This window comes from Sphaeramia orbicularis, chromosome 1 (assembly GCF_902148855.1).
Source record: "Sphaeramia orbicularis chromosome 1, fSphaOr1.1, whole genome shotgun sequence".
In the NCBI taxonomy this organism is placed as follows: domain Eukaryota; kingdom Metazoa; phylum Chordata; class Actinopteri; order Kurtiformes; family Apogonidae; genus Sphaeramia; species Sphaeramia orbicularis.
Genome location: NC_043957.1, coordinates 39,945,496 through 39,965,560, shown reverse-complemented (window position 1 = coordinate 39,965,560; position 20,065 = coordinate 39,945,496). Strand labels below are relative to the sequence as shown.

The 20,065-nt window shown below is 39.1% G+C and overlaps 1 protein-coding gene across 1 annotated transcript; it reads left to right on the top strand.

The window, feature by feature from the left end:
• The first annotated feature begins 1,627 nt into the window (after positions 1-1,627).
• ecpas (Ecm29 proteasome adaptor and scaffold) lies at positions 1,628-20,029 on the top strand. The gene is made up of 49 exons (XM_030147293.1): positions 1,628-1,649; positions 2,394-2,524; positions 2,958-3,074; positions 3,213-3,331; positions 3,418-3,567; positions 3,696-3,873; positions 4,131-4,270; positions 4,469-4,547; positions 4,632-4,751; positions 4,947-5,032; positions 5,129-5,204; positions 5,298-5,347; positions 5,435-5,501; positions 5,641-5,763; positions 5,906-6,009; positions 6,150-6,273; positions 6,409-6,489; positions 6,602-6,818; positions 7,057-7,148; positions 7,360-7,494; positions 7,583-7,754; positions 7,935-8,107; positions 8,222-8,323; positions 8,537-8,660; positions 11,164-11,309; positions 11,792-11,846; positions 11,997-12,111; positions 12,246-12,314; positions 12,460-12,577; positions 12,668-12,835; positions 12,959-13,038; positions 13,357-13,462; positions 13,656-13,703; positions 13,797-13,915; positions 14,075-14,225; positions 14,327-14,392; positions 14,632-14,721; positions 14,863-14,929; positions 15,405-15,496; positions 15,613-15,679; positions 15,800-15,997; positions 16,276-16,487; positions 16,572-16,615; positions 16,712-16,904; positions 17,013-17,160; positions 17,471-17,576; positions 17,733-17,821; positions 17,917-17,988; positions 19,165-20,029. Exons 1-49 carry the CDS (start codon positions 1,628-1,630, stop codon positions 19,302-19,304), a joined length of 5,541 nt encoding a protein of 1,846 aa, XP_030003153.1. The 3' UTR covers positions 19,305-20,029.
• The last annotated feature ends 36 nt before the right edge of the window (positions 20,030-20,065 follow it).

Here is a 20,065-nt window from a genome sequence, read left to right as displayed (position 1 = left end):
GTACAGTATCTGCTATTTATATTATTTTGTCAAGTGTAGTATCTGTTCTTATCTGTTTAATATCTCATACATCCCCTACCTGGAAGATGGAACTGCATTCGCTGAGAATCGCGAATCTGGGCCTCTCACTAGCAGATGAGAATTTTACCACTGAACCACCAATGCACGAAAACAAATGAGGTAGCGTATTCATAGAAGTGACAAAAAAATTATTGCACTGGTCCATAGATACTGCACATAATGTAGCAAGAGGGGTGACTGAGGTAATGAGGGCTTTTTGCACAAATTATTTTGTTTTTGCCCTCAGTCTCACTGTGGCAGGGAAGAAATATAAAGAAAACATGTTAAAAAAAAAAAATTACCAATATGAAATCGTGAGAAGATCTGCATTCTAGTTGGAGGAAAGTTTTAAAATCTATTCAGAAAGTTGACTCTGGTATGTAGATATAGTAATGAATGGGAGCACTTTGGCTGGACACTGATGACACTGTACAGCAGGGGTGTCAAACTCATTTTAGTTCAGGGGCCACATCCAGCCTAACATGATCTAAAGTGGGCCGGACCAGTAAAGTAATATAAACAATAAGATAAGAACTTTTGAGTGAAAAAAGTAAATTCCATAAAATAAAAAATACATTTAAATATGCTTAAATATCCTACAATACATGCAAAAATACACTTAATTATGCTCAAAAATCCTACAATACATGCAAAAATACACTTAAATATGCTTAAATATCCTGCGATACACGCAAAAATACACTTAATTATGCTCAAAAATCCTACAATACATGCAAAAATACACTTAAATATGCTTAAATATCCTACAGTACATGCAAAAATACACTTAATTATGCTCAAAAATCCTACAATACAAGCAAAAATACACTTACATATGCTTAAATATTCTACAATACACACAAAAATACACTTAAATATGCTTAAATATCCTACAATACACGCAAAAATACACTTAAATATGCTTAAATATTCTACAATACGCGCAAAAATACACTTAAAATTCTGTAATTTAAATGTTTACATCTACGAATTGTACTTGAACTAAACATGAACAAATATGAACAACCTGAAAATTCTTTTGTAAAATAAGTGCAATGTTAACAATATTAGGCCTCAGTTTATCATTTATGCACGTGAATCACAACTTACAGATCACAGTGGATCTACAAATACACCAAACATTAAATAACAGGGAGAATATTATTACAGATCCACATACTTCTCTTAAGACATTTCAGATATTCACATTTTTTTGGTAAAAGACTAGTCTGTAAATGTAAACATTTTTGTGTAATTTTACATTTTTTACACTAAAACAAAGAGACAAATTTGCAGTTTTTGTTATTTATAGTTTATTATGATAGTGTTTTACTGTTCTGATCCACTTTAGAATTAACTGACCTAAAATTATTTTAATATCCTTGACTGTTAATATTTTTAATGTAATTTTTGTATTTATTACAGGGTGATGCCACAATAATCCAGTAGGTGGCGGTAATGCAATATATTTGCATGCCCAAAAAAAGCACAATATTCATAGAAGAAGACTCCATTGCATGCAGTGACAAACAGTAACCTGGGGGGTCGCTGATGACTTTCTGCAAACATGGCTGCCCAGGATGAACTCAGTAAGTTTCTCTCTGCGTTATTGGCCATTAATATCACCTGATTTTGTTTGTTTGAAACAGTTAAACAAGCATTAATTAACAGGCTTAGTTTATTTTAAATATTTGGACAATTTGTGGTACGTTAAAACTATATTTAGGTGACAGACATTGCTACAGTGCCTTTGCTAGCTAGAAGGCTAAATTCACGTCAGGAGGCCGTTTGCACAGTCATGGTCAAAATGAAACTATCACGAAGCCTGCTAATGCGTTTTCGTATGTGACACTTTGTAAGTGTGGGTTTGAGATATGAATGTTTATGGTATGTAGGTTTAATTATGCAGACTGTCACTGGTAGGTAAAGCACAATGGTGTGATAGAGAAACGATGAAATGCGGGTAGGGTCGGTCAGTTGTAGCTCGCTGGTTGAGAGCCATTCCAGGAGAAGAAGGCAGGGCTGGGCGATGTTTGCAGCAACAGCAGCTGTTAGATGCAGTCAGAATAGAGTTACTTGCATGAGGGACTGTTTTTAATTCACCCCTTCTAGATTTGTTCATTTCAGCCCATCTGTATGAGGATGAACGCCTAGACTGCTTTTGCATGTGGTTGTATGCAGCCACTAGGTTATACTGTCATGAATGAGCAAAAACCTCTCAGCACAGCATTAATGGTAGATCTATAGCTTTAAACTGGTCAATTCTTTAATGTATGGTATTGGAGTTTGATTAGAACTCCCAGAAAATTTACCATATGCGTGTTCTTTGACAGATCAACTGGAACGTGTGTTCCTTCGCCTGGGACATGCAGAAACCGATGAACAACTACAGGATATTATCTCCAAGTTCCTCCCTCCTGTTCTCCTCAAACTCTCCAGTGTTCAAGAGGGTGTGCGAAAGAAAGTAAGAAGGGTGGTGCATGTGTCTGCGCCTCAATAGATTAAAATGTCTTGTCTTGGACAAGATATACTATTCTATATGGCTGTTTCTACATTGAACAATCAAGTTTTTATTTTCCTGTTTATTTTTTTCCATTGTCATTCATTTTTGTTCCTGTCTTTAAAGTATGTCTGCCTTTCAATTTTGCGTTAATTACTAAGTTGGTAAACCTTTTGTCATGTTATGAGCCACACATCGACCTGCAGCGGAAGAGCCCAGCTTGGTCCAAAATGAATGTTATTTTCTTGTTATTAAAGCAAGTATCTCAAATTCTATGTTATTGTGATGCACTAGAAAAAAAAAAGATTACTAACAATGCATTTTCTGTTGCTGAATTGAGCATGTGTAACATATACATACACAACCCATAATTTTAACATTTGATCTGTTTTGCTAGGTTATGGAGTTATTGGTTCACCTAAACAAAAGAATTAAAAGTCGACGTAAGATTCAACTGCCAGTAGAAACATTACTGGTCCAGTACCAAGATCCTGCAGCTGCATCTTTTGTTACGGTAAAAAGTTTTAAACTTTAGTAGAAATGGAACTGAATGAACCCATCTTTTGGTATATAGTGAATTAAGCAACTTTATTTTTTCAAAACTTGTAGGTGAATCGATGTGATTATTTGATTGTACAATCTGTTTTTGCAGAACTTCACAATTATTTACATCAAAATGGGTTACCCTCGTCTGGAAGTGGGAAAACAGTGTGAGTTGGCCCCCACCCTACTTACTGCCATGGAAGGCAAGCCACAGCCACAGCAGGACAGGTGAGAGATACATAGTGCTATAAAGTTGGATTATTTTCTCTGGAATTGTAGCATTTCACTCCAGTCAATCCTCTTTCTTCTCACAGCCTGATGCATCTGCTCATCCCTACCCTCTACCATATGAAATACCCTGCAGACACCACCAAGATTGCATCTCCATTTAACTTAACAGAGAGGCCAAAGACAGTGCAGCTGTTGCTGGAGTTTATGTTAGATGTTTTGCTGATGCCTTACGGGTAGGTTCTGGTGCTGAGGTTTGGAAATTGTACATGACAGAGAGCTCACAAGAACTATTTCAGTTTGCAGAGACTAAATTTTTTTGTATTTGTACAGCACTTTTGACTTGCTCTCTCTGTTTCTCTAGATTTGTGCTAAATGAATCTCCAACTCGTCCTGCACCCTCCTCTTCCCAAGGAAGTACTGGAGATGGGACAATGGCTAGTGCTGGCCAGGGTCTTCCCCAGCCTCCCCCAGGGATGAGTGTCTATGCTGCCAAAAGGGTGATTGGAGAGGCACAGTGGAGTGCTGAGCAGCTAGAGCAGGTGCAGTCACAAAACTAGAATATGACCTGTTTTCTGGTGTGCCTGTAAGTCTATATAATTTGTGTGTTTAAAGCACCATTCAATTGAAAATGAGCTAATGTGTTCATCTAAATTGAACATGGGTTGTTATCAGCCCAAGCATAGCACAGTCAACGTTGTACTCTAGAAACTTCTGAGTTTTTAAGAGCTGTAAGATGATTCATAGTTTGTTGTTTGTCAAGCTAATGACTCATTCTGATGTGTGATTGTTTCAACAGTGTAAGTTAGGTATAGTGAAATTCATTGAAGCCAAGCAGGTCCCAGAAGTGGAGACAGTGGTGCACCTGGTGGTGGCATCCAGTGACACCAGACACAGCGTGGCCACTGCAGCTGATCTGGAGCTAAAGAGCAAACAGAGGTAGGAAAGGGAGTCAGTCATTCTGTAAACATGCTTCCCAAACTCAGTACATTATCAGTGTCCTCTAGACTTATTCATGACAAAAATTGTAAACTGCCCTTAGTTTGTATTCCTTCTTTATGCTTTGTATATCAGACAGACCTAAAAAATGTTGATTGCTTGAAAATTCGTATAAAGACATATTTTGTTATGTTCTAGCATCATCGACTGGAACAATCCACTAATTATCAACAAAATGTACAAGGTGTATCTGGGTGATGTTCCACTTAAAACAAAGGTTTGTAACCAAACTGTAATTTAATTTAATTGCAGAAACAGGTTTCTTAGATATATACCTAAATCTGTAACTTGTGTGCTGTAGGGGGGGACAATGAAGCAAGAGCTGAAACATGAGCCTGTAAGCACCAGAGTCAAACTGAAGATCCTGCCTCATCTGCTTCGGTCACGTCTTGCTGCTGAGTGCTTCCCAGCTAATATCCAGGTAGGCTTTTGTCCATGCTGAAGAGACATTAGAGTATTTCTTCTGAGTATCACATTTTTAGATGTTGACAGTGAGTTTGTAACCCAGTCTTTGGTTTTACATAGCATATTTAAATGTCTCTTTATACTTTAGTGAGGCTAAAGTGTGTCCAGTGTGCTGTGCGATCGTCCTCACCTGTTCCCTTTTCTTTTAAAGGTTGTGTATGACGGTCTCTTTGGAGCCAACACCAACAACAAACTGCTGTCTCTTACATTGCAGTTTGTCCATCACATCTGCATGGTGTAAGACAAGCACTCATTATATTTTCAAAGCCTTTATTTGTATGGTGAAGTGAATGTTATGCCTTATTAAAACTGAATTTGTTTTTCTACTTTCAGATGCCCTGATACAAATAAGCCTCTGGGCCTGATGCTGCTGAATGGTCTCACCAAGCTCATCAACGAATACAAGGAGGTAAATCTAAAAATGCAATGCACATGTAGTTTACATTGTGTTTTATTATTTTTCTTTTTTTTCCTATTAATTTGACATAATTTGCATTTTCAGGATCCTAAATTGCTATGTGTTGCATATTCTGCTGTTGGGAAACTATCAAGGTATTGAAAAACCCTTTTTTTCTAATAAGATTGTCAGCTTGATTTGGAAATTTTACAATAATATATATTTTACACCTTCTCCTGCAGCCGGATGCCTCAGCTTTTCACAAAGGATATTGCTCTTGTTCAGCAGTTTTTTGAGTCCATGTGCAAGGTAGGTGCTAGGTGTCTTGATAATCTCACTGAAAATTTACCACACATAAATACTTGTGTTTATCATGTTATCCTTTTCTCAGCCTTTGTTCAGTGCTGTGTTTGGTCTTGAAATTGTCATTTTCATCTGGCATCTGTAGGAGGAGGCTGATGTACGTCTTGCCATTCAGGAGGCTTTATCGATGATGGTTGGTGCCTTTGCCAACCTGCAGGGAGCTCTGCTAAACCTGATGGAAGCCCTGGTGGCTGCATACATTGGAAAGGTTTGTGAAAAATTCTGTTTCACATAACTCAATTTGGACTACATAGTAACTAAACATTATAATGAGCAGCACTTGGTCTAAAATGTAATAAAGAAACTCTATATCAGATTTTTAATTTTTTTTTGTCATTCTTTTTGTACAGCCGGAGGTGCAAGTCCGCCAGGTAGCCATGAAGTTTGCAAGCACAGTATTTGCTCCTGATCATGTACCGTCAAGATACCTGCTTCTACTGGCTGCTGGAGACCCGTGAGTTCCAGTCACAGAAATTTTCCACCCAACAGATGATTAAAAGTTGCTTAGCAAAGGATTACTTGGTTTAGACACATTTGTTTTTAAAATTTTCCTTTACAGTGCTGGATGATAAATGATGCTGTTTTTTCTGTTAGGAGGGAGGAGGTATGTGGGGAGGCCCAGAGGGTGCTGAGGAATTTTCCAATCAAGACTTCAGAGAAGGAGGGACCAAAGCCAATGCCCTCATTTCCTGACATGGTGGCTTATGTCCAGGAAAAGGTGAAAGTTTGCATATTTGACTTGTCAGTTTTGTTTTTACTCAGGGCATACAGCTGTTTTACAACTATGATACAAGCAGCTCTTTAGATAGAGGATATAAATAATCTCATACAGCTTTGACATTGCTGTCATCAGGCAGCACAGAGGATTAAAACTCCAGCCAAGTACATCGTTGGAACCTCAACTATACCTTTCAATCCATCAGCATTTGGAGAGGTAAATACTAAGTGATGATTAGCCTGTTACATCTGTGATGTTCAAATGGAATCACTTTACAACACCACACTCTTGGTTTTGACTGTTCATTTTTTGCCGTTGTTTTTTCCAGATTGTACTCTACTTGAGAATGTGTTTAGCTCACAGTGCAGGTGCCACACCCATGTCCACACGCTTGGCAGACATGCAGGATGATGCGCCAGCCATTGGCCACTACGTCCAAACACTGCTGTCCTCTGAGCCTCAGCCTTCAGGGTCAAAGGGTAGTGAGGCAAACCCTGTGCATGTTTACATGGATCTGCTGCAGCAGCTGTTGTCTGCAGTAGGAGGTAAGAGAAATTAACCTTTCAGCAAGAGGAAAGTTATCATGAGCTTGTTTGACTGACACTGCCAAAGAATAATGTAAAAGAGAAGATTTTGTCCCTGGCAGAACACCATTAGCATAGATTTGAATTTGATGACGATCAACTCAGTAAAGTTTATAAATGAAATTGCACTTGAATGTGTCAGTAGTATTGCATTCTTGAGGAACATTAGTATACCACTGTATCATTAATCTCTGAACAGGAATCCCAGTTATGTACTGTCTACTGGAGGTGGTGTCTGTCTGCCCAGAGAAACTGGCTCCAAGATTTGTTGATAAAATTGACTGGATCAAAGTAAGTATTATTTCATTTTGTCATGTGTCTATGTTGAGATCTGTAGTAGAAAACTCTATCACTTTTAATCTGTAAATGAAAAAGAATATTAGCACCTCAAGAAATATGTCCAAACAGTCATTAAAAAGTCAAGATTGGCGAGTCATCCACCTTATTTGGATCACAAAAGTGTCTGTGCATTCAGCAGCAGTAACAGGTGTCTCTTCAACAGAGTCTGATGAACACAAACAAGGAAGACATGAGGGAACTTGCAGCACAGCTATACGCTGTGGTGGTTTCTACCATGACTGGTAATGAACTGCAGACGGCTGTGCACAACCTTGTCAAAATCACCAAAGACAACCACGTAAGCTCTTTTGCCTCAGCAGATATTATATGTTTGTTCATAGCAAATCCACATCACCTCAATATATCCTGATTTTATTGGTCCACAGAGTCCTGAGACCCAACATGGTGCAATTTTGGCTCTCGGTTTCATGGTGGGCAGGTATATGAGCAAAAAGAAAGCAGTCACCTCTGGAGAAACTACCCAGAACAAGGGTCAGCAAATGAACATCACTTCCCAAGAGGATGATGAACTTGTTGCCATGGCTACTAAAACAATTGGTATGCAAGTCATTTGTGATTTTTCTATGATCTCAATTTATATCATCTCTGTCGTTTCTTTGCATTCATTTCTTTTCTTTGATCTCATCTCTAGAATGAGATGATATCCATTCTGCAAATATTATTGTGGCCATGGAATCATCCAGTGAAGTCTACGTATGTGTTTGTGTCTTCATCTAGGTTCCTTCTTGGACAGCAGTAGTGCTCTGTTGACAGTTGCAGCCTGTACGGCACTTGGAGAAATAGGACGCAATGGGGCCCTTCTGATCCCTGCAGATGGTGAGGGTTTCACCAAACTGTTGGCCGTGGATAACCTGCTGGCTCGCATTCCCTCTGGCAAGGAGAGCACTAAGGTAATTAAAGATACTGTTTGTGTTAATGATGCCCCAGACTTTAAGTGAAATACGTCAAGCTTAAACCCACCCCATGTTCTTTTGTGATTGTGTCTTCATGTGTATGTGGTCTAGATGAAAGAGCGGTCAATCCAGACCTTAGGCTACCTACCAGTGGGAGATGGAGATTTTCCCCACCAGAAGAAGCTCCTACAAGGCCTCATGGACTCTGTAGAGGTGTGAAACACACTGGTTTTATTTCAAGTGAAAACTACCTAAATTAATTTTATTTATGAGGGATTGTTGTAAGCTGTTGTAAAGCTGTCTGGTCATAAAACAGACAGCTTTCCCATATAGTAAAAATCAGGACATTTGATTTGTCCTCCTGTTAACATGTTCGGGAGGTCATTAATGGCAAAACATAATTCTTTCTTCCCTTCTTGGTCCAAGGCCAAGCAGGTGGAGCTGCAGTTCACGGTTGGAGAGGCTATCACAAGTGCTGCAATAGGAACCAGCTCTGGAGCAGCCAGAGACCCATGGACTTGCACTGAGGACCAGTACAGCCCGCCATTCAGTAAGGAGTCCCATTTGTTCTTAATTGTTCATTATTTAACATTCATACATGTTCATGCTCCCACACTGTGCTGGGATCAGGTTGTTTTTTCAGGTCTTCATTTAAACAGTAGCTAGTACTGTACACTGTTGTAGCTATAGAGGAACAGAAGAGAGACAATGTCGAAGGCTAGAGTGAGCCCGACCCAAGTCCATAACATGGAAATCAGTGTAATGTGGCTTTTTTTCATGGATTTGGGCAACAGAGGCTCCTCTTGGTTAAATGAACAGATCCCAATCCAAAACTGTCTCCAAAACAAGCTCATCCTTAATGTAAATGGTAGGGGTGTACCATCTAAGGCACCTCACAATTCGATTTGATTACAATTCAGGGTGCTATGATTTGATTAATCAACAATTCTCCCGATAATAGTGATTATTACGATTATAATGATTTTTGATGCATCTTTTTTCCCATTTACAATTTTTTTTTCTCCCTCTGTGGCTACTTCATACTTTTAAACGAGGTATATTTTTCAGTATCTATAAATTCCATTATCTCCTCCATTATCTTTTTTTGTGTCAAACCACTGAATGATCCAACATATATTCCACCAGGGAACCAACAGGAAAAAGAATGCAATGGCATATAGAGTAAAAGCTGCTCTTATTCACAAATATAGTTTTCCAGTTACCTGTAAAACATTTGCTGTATGAAAAGCAAAACTTTTCAAAAATATATACCTATTAACAGCACAAAAAAAACTTTGATGGAATGAAGTCCACATTTTTTTAGGAAAACAAAGTGTCTTTAGAAATAAATAAGACGTATTTCAATTAAAAGTGGTTTTCACAGATTTCTGTACAAGTCTAATAAAATATAAATAAATAAATAATTGCTTATTTAGTTTTTGCAGCCCTCAAAAGGTCCCCAGGAACCTGCTCAAACTCTCAGACCCTCCCCACACACATGCTTCTGTAGAAAACTATAGAAAACAGCTAATTCAATCTGAATCAACACAAGTGCTAGCTTATTCAGTCATAATAAATGATATCCAAACAAAATCCTTAATGAGCAGCATAAATCCCATAACAAACGAAAGACTTCGCTATCTACAATCAAAGCATGCATCATATGTCAGAGCAAAATACTTTTGGTTTGGAAGTTTGTATCTGCGCACCGGCATCCGCATCAGAGCACGACAGCCTTGCTTTCAAACACTAACTTTTAAACCCGTTGAGTGAATCTCACGCTCTGTAACTGTAGCCAAACAGTTAGATTTGGTTATACTATGTTCCCCCTGGTCCGTTCTTTAAGGTGTCCAGGCAGCATGCGCCACTTTTATTTTCCTGCCACGTGCTGTGGTTGTGTTCCTGTCATTTAGTAATAATGAAAAATAATTGTTTTTGAACATTTATGAATCGTTATTAATTTGTCACATGTCGCAGCACAATGAATCTAATAATCGATGTATTGGCACACCCCTAGTAAATGGGCAAGTATGTCTGAACAGAACTCTGTTTTAACATCTAATGGCATCAGTAATTTCTCAGTCAAGCTATACCCAGTGGCATAGTCCAGGGTTTACGCCAGTATATGGTGTACACCTACTTATTTTTCAGTCAGTATTGCCTTGTACCCACTTCTAAATCCCCCCCTGAAGTGCACCATTCAGTAGTATCTGCAGCCAAATTGCCTTTTTTTCCCCCCTAGGATGGTGAAGTCATGACCCGCCCTACACTGCTTCTAATTGGCTAGTACTTGCTGCCTTCACTGATTAGTTTGTCTCATCAGTCCTCATGCCTAAAGTTAACCAATCAGAGGCAGAGTAGGGTGGGTCATACTGAGGAACATATTGCTAACTAGCGCTGGCCACCTCTGAAGCCTGATTGGACACCTCAGGTGCCAGTGCCACCCCAGTTGATTGACAGGTCACTTCACACCTCTTTGAAAGATGCGCAATTATTTGAAATGTGAATGAGAAAGGCAGAATAAACATCTTTCAAGTGAGTGACACATATTGAGAGGACCCACTTTCATGGAATATATAGTTCTGAGATAGGTTTTAAGATGGTTTCCAAATGAGTCACTGTTTTAAACTACAGGCCATATGACTGCACATTTAGAGGAGAAGAGGTGTTGTTGCCAATAGTTAAACTGTGTGAGTGGGCTAACATTATGAAAGGCTAATGTTATGAAAGGCTAACGTTATCCTATGTTTGCCTCATGTTGAATACATTTACATTCATGCAGCTGCTTGTGTGACAAGTAATACCTACAAACTGCTCCTGATCAAGTCATGATAATTTTATAATAGTGAGCAAATACTACTGAGGGATTTTTCAGTAAACTAAATAGAGTAGTCTTACGTGTCAGTGTTCTATATATTAATACTTACTATTTAGTCACAGGGGTGATGACGAACTATCATGTGTCCGATCTTAACCATATTTCAGGAATTTTATACATAAGATATGAAAATATATATTTTTTTGTTTGTTTATTTTTTCATTTCCTCTTTCAGATGTGAAAAACAATGATGTGGTACCTTGGGTCCTTAGCTCCATCCTGTCCAAATACATACCCAGTCAAAACCCCCACGTTCGACAGGCAGCCTGTATCTGGCTTCTCTCCCTGGTCAAGAAACTAAGCCAACACAAGGAAATCACTGTGTGTATCTAGTAAACCCTGTTCATTTCTCTGTTCACTTAAATAATAATTGCAGAATTAGCCTTGTATGACTTTAACAGATTTCTATGGCTTGTCTTTCATTTGGATTTTGGAATCATGTGCTTCTGCTATTTGTTTAAATTATTAAATGTTAAAAATTAGCTGCATAGTTATAATAATTCTAAAATAGTTTTTTAGCATTAAGCACTTGATTTTGTGTTTCTGAATCTTGCATATTTAACCTTCCTGGAGCTGTTCAGGGATGCTATTCAATAACATATTATTTAAGCAGGTGGATTCATCATATTTCTTAGTTCCCTCTGTCCCTTATGGGTCAAAGAATCCTCAAAGATTTTAATACTGTAAATTTTCACACAGAATTAACTGAAATAATATCTGATATGGTTGGATGTAATGGGCTAATTTATGTTTTGAAATACCATTATAATTTTAATCTGTGTCTTTGTCTCCTTTTCATCTAGTCCCATTTGAAGGAGATTCAGATAGCATTCATCTCTGTTCTCTCAGACCCTGATGGTAAGATGATTTTACTGTATTTTATCGATTGATAAATCGATAATATCAGCCATCCTTTTCAAATATTCCTATGCAACCCTACAAAAAAAGACCCTTTATCCCTGTCTTTACTGGATGATCGTCCAACTCCCATTGTCCTCTTGAATCCAGAGCTGAGTCAGGATGTGGCATCTAAAGGCCTTGGCCTGGTCTATGAGATGGGAGGAGAGGGCGACCAGCAGGAACTCGTGTCCACTCTTGTGGAAACTCTCATGACAGGAAAAAGGTGAGTGGATGGTTGAGTAACACTAGAGGATATGAACATGTGGGCAGAAGTGGTGGTGTTCACATTATATCAAGGAATTTCATAAGAGCACTTAACAATCTTTGAGGACAAATGCTGAATGCTCTTTCTATCAGGGTGAAACATGCTGTGTTGGAGGATACGGAAGTGTTCCAAGGAGAGGGTTTGGGTAAAACACCCGATGGGTGAGTCATAATCATCTTTTGACACATTTATGTGAATTTTAGATCAGATGTTATGAAAATGGTGCAACTGAACTGAATGACTGGTTCTGTATTTGTGGCTCCATTTTCCACAAACTAAACTTATTCTTTTTGTATTCTGTGGCAGCCATGGCTTGTCCACTTACAAAGAACTCTGCTCACTGGCCAGTGACCTGAACCAGCCAGATCTTGTCTACAAATTCATGAACCTAGCCAATCACCATGCCATGTGGAACTCCCGCAAGGTAAAAACCTTATTCATCCTCTTTCTCACTTGTCAGAATTTATTTCTGGGCTTGTCTCACCTTCTTCTCAATGCACCTCTTTTCTTTCAGGGAGCAGCCTTTGGGTTCCACATGATCGCAGCCAAAGCAGGGGAGCAACTGGCCCCATTTCTTCCACAGCTTGTGCCTCGTCTGTACCGCTATCAATTTGACCCTAACCTGAGCATTCGCCAAGCCATGACTAGCATCTGGGATGCCTTGGTTACTGATAAAACCTTGGTAGGAAATGATACGTGTGTAAAACAGAAGCCAAAGCATTAGTTAATTTCATCAAGTATGTTGGTCCATGTCTGTTAGCATGCAATATCTTATAAAGAGTTGTCTTGTATTTGTGTGTCTCAGGTTGATAAATATCTTAAGGAGATCCTGCAGGATGTAATCTCCAACTTGACCAGTCCCACCTGGAGAGTACGCGAGTCCAGGTACTTAAACAGATGTGTATTATTAAAATTCAGATCACTGTATCTACTGTCATGCCACTCTTTTTTTAGATGGTACTGTTTTATATATTTATTTATTATGTAAAAAAAGAAAATAAAAAATCCTATGTTTTTTGGCCTCAGAATCACTTGCAGCCTTACAGTTAAAATTATTTGTGATAAGTTTTATCAATGTTTCCACTGTATTTATGTGCTCTTAGCCTAGCTGAACCTGATGCAATCTAAAGAAGACTGTCGAACAGAGGCCTGGCTGTTCTGTCAAAATTGAAAAATAATAAAAAAAAAATTTTTTCCTTCTAGCTGCTTGGCACTGAATGATCTGATTCGGGGTCGCCAAGCGGATGAGCTCATTGATCACCTGGCAGAAATGTGGGAGACACTGTTTAGGGTCCTTGATGACATCAAGGTGAGCAAAGGAGATCAGTACTGGCAAAATTCACCTATTCTTTCATAATTTAGTAGATGTTACTTGGATTTCTTTACTGATTTTGACAGACAATATAGATTAAAACCAAATAATTTTAAAAAAGCAATAAGACTCACCACATGTTGTTTCTTCCAGATTTTTGTGTGACATTCTTCCTTTTTTTGTTTGTCAGGAGTCTGTGAGGAAGGCAGCAGACTTAACTCTGAAGACACTCAGTAAGGTCAGGTCATATGTCCAAACACTGGCCTATTTGCATATGTCTGCATTTGTTTGTGTGAGGACTCATGGTTGTCCATCGACTCTCTCTGTCCAGGTTTGTACTCGTATGTGTGAGTCCACTGGGTCTGCAGCTCAGAGAACTGTGGCAGTGTTGTTACCAACTCTGCTGGAAAAAGGCATCGTTAGCAATGTCTCAGAGGTCCGCTCCCTCAGGTAATGATTCCTGTATGCTTAACTATGTCTTGGGTTTGTGTAGTCCATTACCATATTGTAGCGAGTAACTGAGTGTGCAAGTGTTTTTTGTTTTTTTTTTTTTAAAGAGGATGAAAACTTAACACATGCTAATTGAGTTGATGTCTTCTCTACCATCAGTATCCAGACCCTGGTGAAGATTAGTAAAACGGCAGGTGCCAGACTAAAGCCTCATGCTTCCCGGCTCATCCCGGCCCTGCTGGAGGCGCTTAGCACCCTGGAGCCTCAGGTCCTCAACTACCTCAGTCTCAGAGCCACAGAACAGGAAAAGGTAACCTCAACCAAGTGTACAAGCAACAACGCCTGTATATTGCATAACAATGAAGATTTTATGAGATGGATTGTCATGAGTTGAGATTTTCCTGTCACTAGAGTGCCATGGATGCTGCCAGACTCAGTGCTGCCAAGTCCTCCCCAATGATGGAGACAGTTAACATGGTAAGAAAAAAAAATGGTTCTAAGTATGGATTATCTTAACACTTTTTTAACATTTCTTCTTGTCAGACATATTTTCATTGGCAGCGGTGGTGAAAACAATTCCCACGATCCTACGAACCTATCTACCTTATCATTTTGTTGTTTTATGAAGAGATCCCAAGCAGTAGAAATTATATACTGTGTGTTTTAAAAAGCCTGACAGGATTTGTTAAAACTTGTTCTGTGGTGTTTGTTCTCAGTGTCTACAGCACCTGGATGTGTCTGTGCTGGGAGAGCTGGTTCCCAGACTCTGTGAGCTGCTCAAGAGTGGAGTTGGCTTGGGCACCAAGGTAAAAGAAAATAAACAATCTCCTATAATCATTAATTAACATTTGATGGTTTGCTTGTGTGTCTTGGACATCCAGTCACTCATTACCCTTGTGTGTGTCAAGTACATATATCATTTTTATATATGTCTCTACTCTTCATAGGGTGGCTGTGCCAGTGTAATAGTTTCCCTAACAGTGCAGTGTCCTCAGGACCTCACCCCTTACTCAGGTACAGTACAAGTTGTGGTTGTTTAAGTGTGTGTTTTTGCCAGTGAACTTGTTTTTTCAATCTCACACTTTATTTAAAAAGTATTCATTTTGTGAACTACACCAGGTGACTAACAAATAAATAAGGATAATCAGATAATATCTAATATGATATTGATGAGCTGTATTGGTTGACGTTTATAGTGAATTAAATAACACTTGATCAGACTCAGTAAATCAGTCAAATTAAAAAGACATAAAAATCATTGCACAAGTGACACCTTTTTCCAAACTAAAGAACATGTAGAATTCAACTATGATATGGGACAATTTATACAAATTTGATTTTTATTCTCTGGCAAAATCCAAATAGTTATAATTTTCTTTGTTCCCTCAAAGAATAATAGAGAAGAAAAATAAATATGACTTTTTTTGAAGTTACTTTAGGTAATGAGTTTAATAGTACCTGAACTAATTGTGACATCTTGCTTTGCCAGGTAAATTGATGAGCGCTCTGCTGAATGGTCTCCATGACAGAAGCACTGTAGTACAGAAATCATTTGCCTTTGCTCTGGGACACCTTGTCAGGGTAAGTGTATTTTTCCGCACTGTTGGATGTTCTCGGTGATGAAGAATCTATGGTGTGTTAGACTTGTTTTTGTCACAGAAATGACTTATGAAGGTGTTTGTTTGCTCTCCCACCAGACAGCAAAAGACAGCAGTGTAGAGAAACTACTACTGAAGCTCAACTCTTGGTACTTAGAAAAAGAAGGTGAGACAAATGGACCTTATGAATATTTTCCTTTCTGTAATCAATTATAGAAATATTTTTGAGGCGTTCAGTCATTTTTTTCTCATTTTTGTCTCTCTTCACACACTCTTTCACTCCCAGAGCCGGTGTACAAGTCGTCTTGTGCCCTGACTGTGCATGCCATCAGCCACTACAGTCCTGATGTTCTGAAGGGCCATGCAGGCGTGGCGCTGCCGCTGGCCTTTCTGGGCATGCACCAGGAACCGGGACCTGACGAGGAGAAAGGAGAGAGCCATGATGCCTCACTGTGGGCAGAGGTGTGGCAGGAGAATGTACCAGGTGAAGAACTGATGCAAACGTCTTTTGAAATGAATGACAGAAAAAGGACAAATGTACATTGTCTTTATTAAAGAGAACTGGAGATAGTCATGGATCTAATCTGATTTGACTTAAATGCAGTATGTTAATTAAGATCTTACATGTAGGCTGTATAAATGTACACAATTCTGAGTGAGGTGGACATGAATCACACTGTTGCATAGGCCTTACCTAAAATAAATAAAAATGTAGACTTCGATTATTTTCATAACCTTTTTTAATATTCTGAACTTTACCAGGAAGCTTTGGAGGCATCAGACTCTACATGACAGAGCTGATCGCTATTACACAGAAAGCACTGCAATCCCAGTCTTGGAAGATGAAGGCTCAAGGTGCAGCTGCCATGGCAACTGTTGCTAAGGAACAGACGGGCTCATTGGTGGCTCCACACCTTGGTTTGGTGCTAACAGCTTTAATACAAGGATTGTCTGGACGCACATGGGCTGGCAAGGTAAGGGCTGGGTACACCGAAGCGGACCGCAAACTTAGAAGGAAACTGTTGCATTCAGATTTGACTTTTTTTTTTTTAATCCAGGAGGAGCTGTTGAAAGCCATCGGATCAGTGGTGTCTAAGTGCAGGTATAATTTGCATAACTTGTTAATTTCAGTTTTGTATTTACAAGGTAACATACTGTCTTCTTATAATTTTCTCTTTTTCCTTAACTCTGGCTACAGTGCGGAGCTAAAGAAACCCTGTGTGGGCCAGCCCACTATCAATGAGGTTCTGGACATTGTGTTGAAAGAATGCCGCAAAGAGAGTCTGGTGTACAAAATGGCTGCACTGCGCTGTGCCGGAGATGTGCTTCACAGCAGCCAAGAGGACCGTTTCAGCACCTTGGCTGAGATCCTTTTCCCTCTCATTAGGAAGGTAATATAACCTCTATCTAATTGTTTTTCTTATTCCACATGTTGATCATTACTGAAGCATTGATGCTCATTTAAAGAGGCCTTTGAAATGTCTTTTATTTCTAAACAGAGCTGCCCAGTAAGTGGTGGTGCCTCCCCAAGGTCGCTGGAGGATGATGACGATGTCGATGCAAAGGAGAAAGCGCTGCAGACAGAGGCTCTACTTTGCGCTTTTGAGACACTTGGAAAAGCTTGGCCCAATAACCCACAGACTCAGGGTAAGTAACAGTGTTCATCCAGTGATGGACATCAAAAGTGACAGGAATCAGTGAAGTTGATGAGAAAGAAAATCACATGTTAAAGTTGTACACTACTGAGTTGAACAATAAATTAATTCCTTTCCTTTGCCCACCTGCTGAAGCTCAACAGTCTGTTGGACATGAGTTTAATATTATTGTAGTTCATCAGTGTGAAGGATCATCTGGTGAAATTGTACTACTTTTTTTGAAGTTCACTGGCTCACACCATGGCCAACTGGGAACCTGAAGAATGACACTCACAAAGTAATGCTCTGTCTCCTGTTTTTAGCTCAATTCCAAGTGGAAGTGTGCAGTCTGATGTGTGAAAAGCTCAAGTTGAGCACCTGGAAAGTGCAGCTCGCTGTTCTGCAGTCCATGAAGGCCTATTTCCAGGGGTAAGAGCCAAACAAGGACAGTTATCTATAACAGCAGCTTTTGAGTTCTTTGACATCAATGGTGAACCTCAGATGAGTCGGTCTGATTCAGGTGTGGTTGTATGTCTCAAGTTAAAGCTTGTTTATAATTTGAGCTTAATAACACTTTTTTTGCAGGTTGGTGCTGCTAGACAAAGGCAGTCAAAACGTTAATGAACTGTCGCAGATACTCACAGAAACCTGTGCTGCTCTTACATATCCTTTAGGTATGGGTCTCACTACTCAAACATGTTCTACCCTGTATCTTAAAATGCTCAGATTTATTATGATATTCATATTGTGCACCCGGTGTTTTGTCTAGAAAACAAAAGTTACTCTTCTGTGAGGACAGAGGCCTTGTCAGTTGTGGACCTGATTGTAAAAAGAACTGGGGGTGAGTGTTTTTTTCTGAAAATATTTTGTCTTAAAGTTCTCCAGTTTTCATTAGTGTTGTGAATTTTAAGGGGTTTTATATAGTATTTCTTCTTTCCAATATTGGGATATCTGCAGGTTTGAGGAAGCCAATGTATAACTTTTTCAAACATTTTTCAAGGTGATTTTAATCAAATTTAAGATCTTAGATTTACAAAAATAATAGTGCAACAGGTGTATTAGCCATTGCCTCGAACCAATCTAAACCATGTTTAATCTAGCTAACGCTGCATTTCCATTTCTTCATGACAAATGTTTCTGCTACTCACGTTAAATCTACTAAAGCTCATTCCTGAAACCCTCCACCCATGAATCAATGTTGATGGCCCCACTCATTCTGTCTGTTGTGCTGAAATGCTGCAAACTAATTACAAATTTGACAAAATAAAAGCAAATATAGCAGTATCATTTACTGTGTCTGGGGAATTTTTAAGACCTTTTATTGACACATTTAAGGATAATCAAGGCCTTAATTTAGGATAATCAAATGGAAGACATTTTAAAACATTTTAAGAATCTGGAATAAAAAAAAAAATTACCTAAAATTTGTTATGCCTAAGTTGTCAGTGCATCTGTTTACTCTTACACCATGAGGCTTTTGACCAAAGTATCAGAAAGTGATGAGGTGGGATAAGTACAGCTGAAAACGGAGGATTTCTGGTTTTACTGTGGCTATTGTCTGTCTAGAAACAGAGCTATAATGTAAACTCTCAGCTGATGCAGCACATGAAGGTTATAAGACTGTTATTTTTGACCAACTATAGCAATAACAAGCTAGGGGTTTTATTTAAAAAAAAAAACTTGATGATACAGGTGTGTGTGTGCGCGCATGTAACAGTGAGCTTTATACTTTATTCAGTGAACGATACAGTCTGTGGATCCATAATATTGAATCACTGGTGGTTTTGGTTGTCATAAATAGTCTAGTCTGTGACCTCCCCCTCCTGTTGAATGTTTCAAGCATCCATACTACATATAACTCCTTTAAAACCAACAAACAGAAAAGGTTTATGTTCTGATCTGGAACAAACCATGCATTGCTCTTTGTCTGACAAACCGTATTGTCACGCTCTTTCCTGTGCACTTGTTCATTTATTGTTGCTGGTTGTTGATTGTATTTTGTGTGTGTCGTTATCAGAGAGTGAGCAGTGGGATTGTGTGTCTGTGAAGAGCCGGGAGCAGCTGCAGCGCTCGTTGTCGACGCTGCAGTCGGATAACAGACCGGACCTGAGGGATAAAGCCCAGGAGCTACGCAGGCACATCCAGAGCCAGCCCTGAACGCAGACACACAGTTACAGAGTACAAGAAAACACAACCCCGACTTAACTATTTACAGCACATCCTACTTTGTGGCCTGTTTGATACAGTTATCTTCTCTAATACACATCCGCCCTATCATTGCGTTACTTCTCCATATAAACTGTGGGCTTTGAATCAGGCTGATAAGAGACTGCTGACTGAGTGATCCACACTCGTGACTCACAAAGGTTGACCTAAAGGCTTGAACAGACGACAACCAAACAACTTGCTCTGGTGAAGGGCAGGGCTACAGAGTGTTCATTTAAATGGACAGTAAAAGAATAATGACAAATGCTATATAAACCAATGTGTTGGGTTTGTGCACACTGTATACTTAACTTGTAGCCCCAGATGGGGAATTTTACTACTGTTGTGGGTTTACCTTCTCATTACATATAGGAACATCAGAGGGTTGTACGCATTGGCAAAAACAGAAAAGGTGTGACTGCTCAGCATTCACCCAGTTTGCACTTTTCAGACAGGTGGGAACATTTTCACTGCTGCTGCCAAGTAGGGGTGGAAAGGCATTGAGCATCTGTGTCCTTTCGTGGGAACATGGTGATCTTTCCCTGTTTGCAAGGTGAATGAGTGCGATAGTAACATATTTGTGAAAGTAAATTTAAAGATCCTTCTGTTTTAATTGAAAGTGATGCCATAGTTGTTTGAATTTGTCCCTCATGAAATAAAACTACCTTTACAATCTGTGTAAGTTCATTTGTGTACTCTAGAGAAAACATAGC

Excerpts from the sequence above, each read along its gene's own strand:
- ecpas (XM_030147293.1), top strand. The coding sequence starts at position 1,628 with ATGGCTGCCCAGGATGAACTCA. Across the intron at positions 3,874-4,130 it reads GTGCTGAGCAGCTAGAGCAG|TGTAAGTTAGGTATAGTGAA; the intron begins GTGCAGTCACAA and ends TTGTTTCAACAG. Across the intron at positions 13,704-13,796 it reads CTCTGAAGACACTCAGTAAG|GTTTGTACTCGTATGTGTGA; the intron begins GTCAGGTCATAT and ends CTCTCTGTCCAG.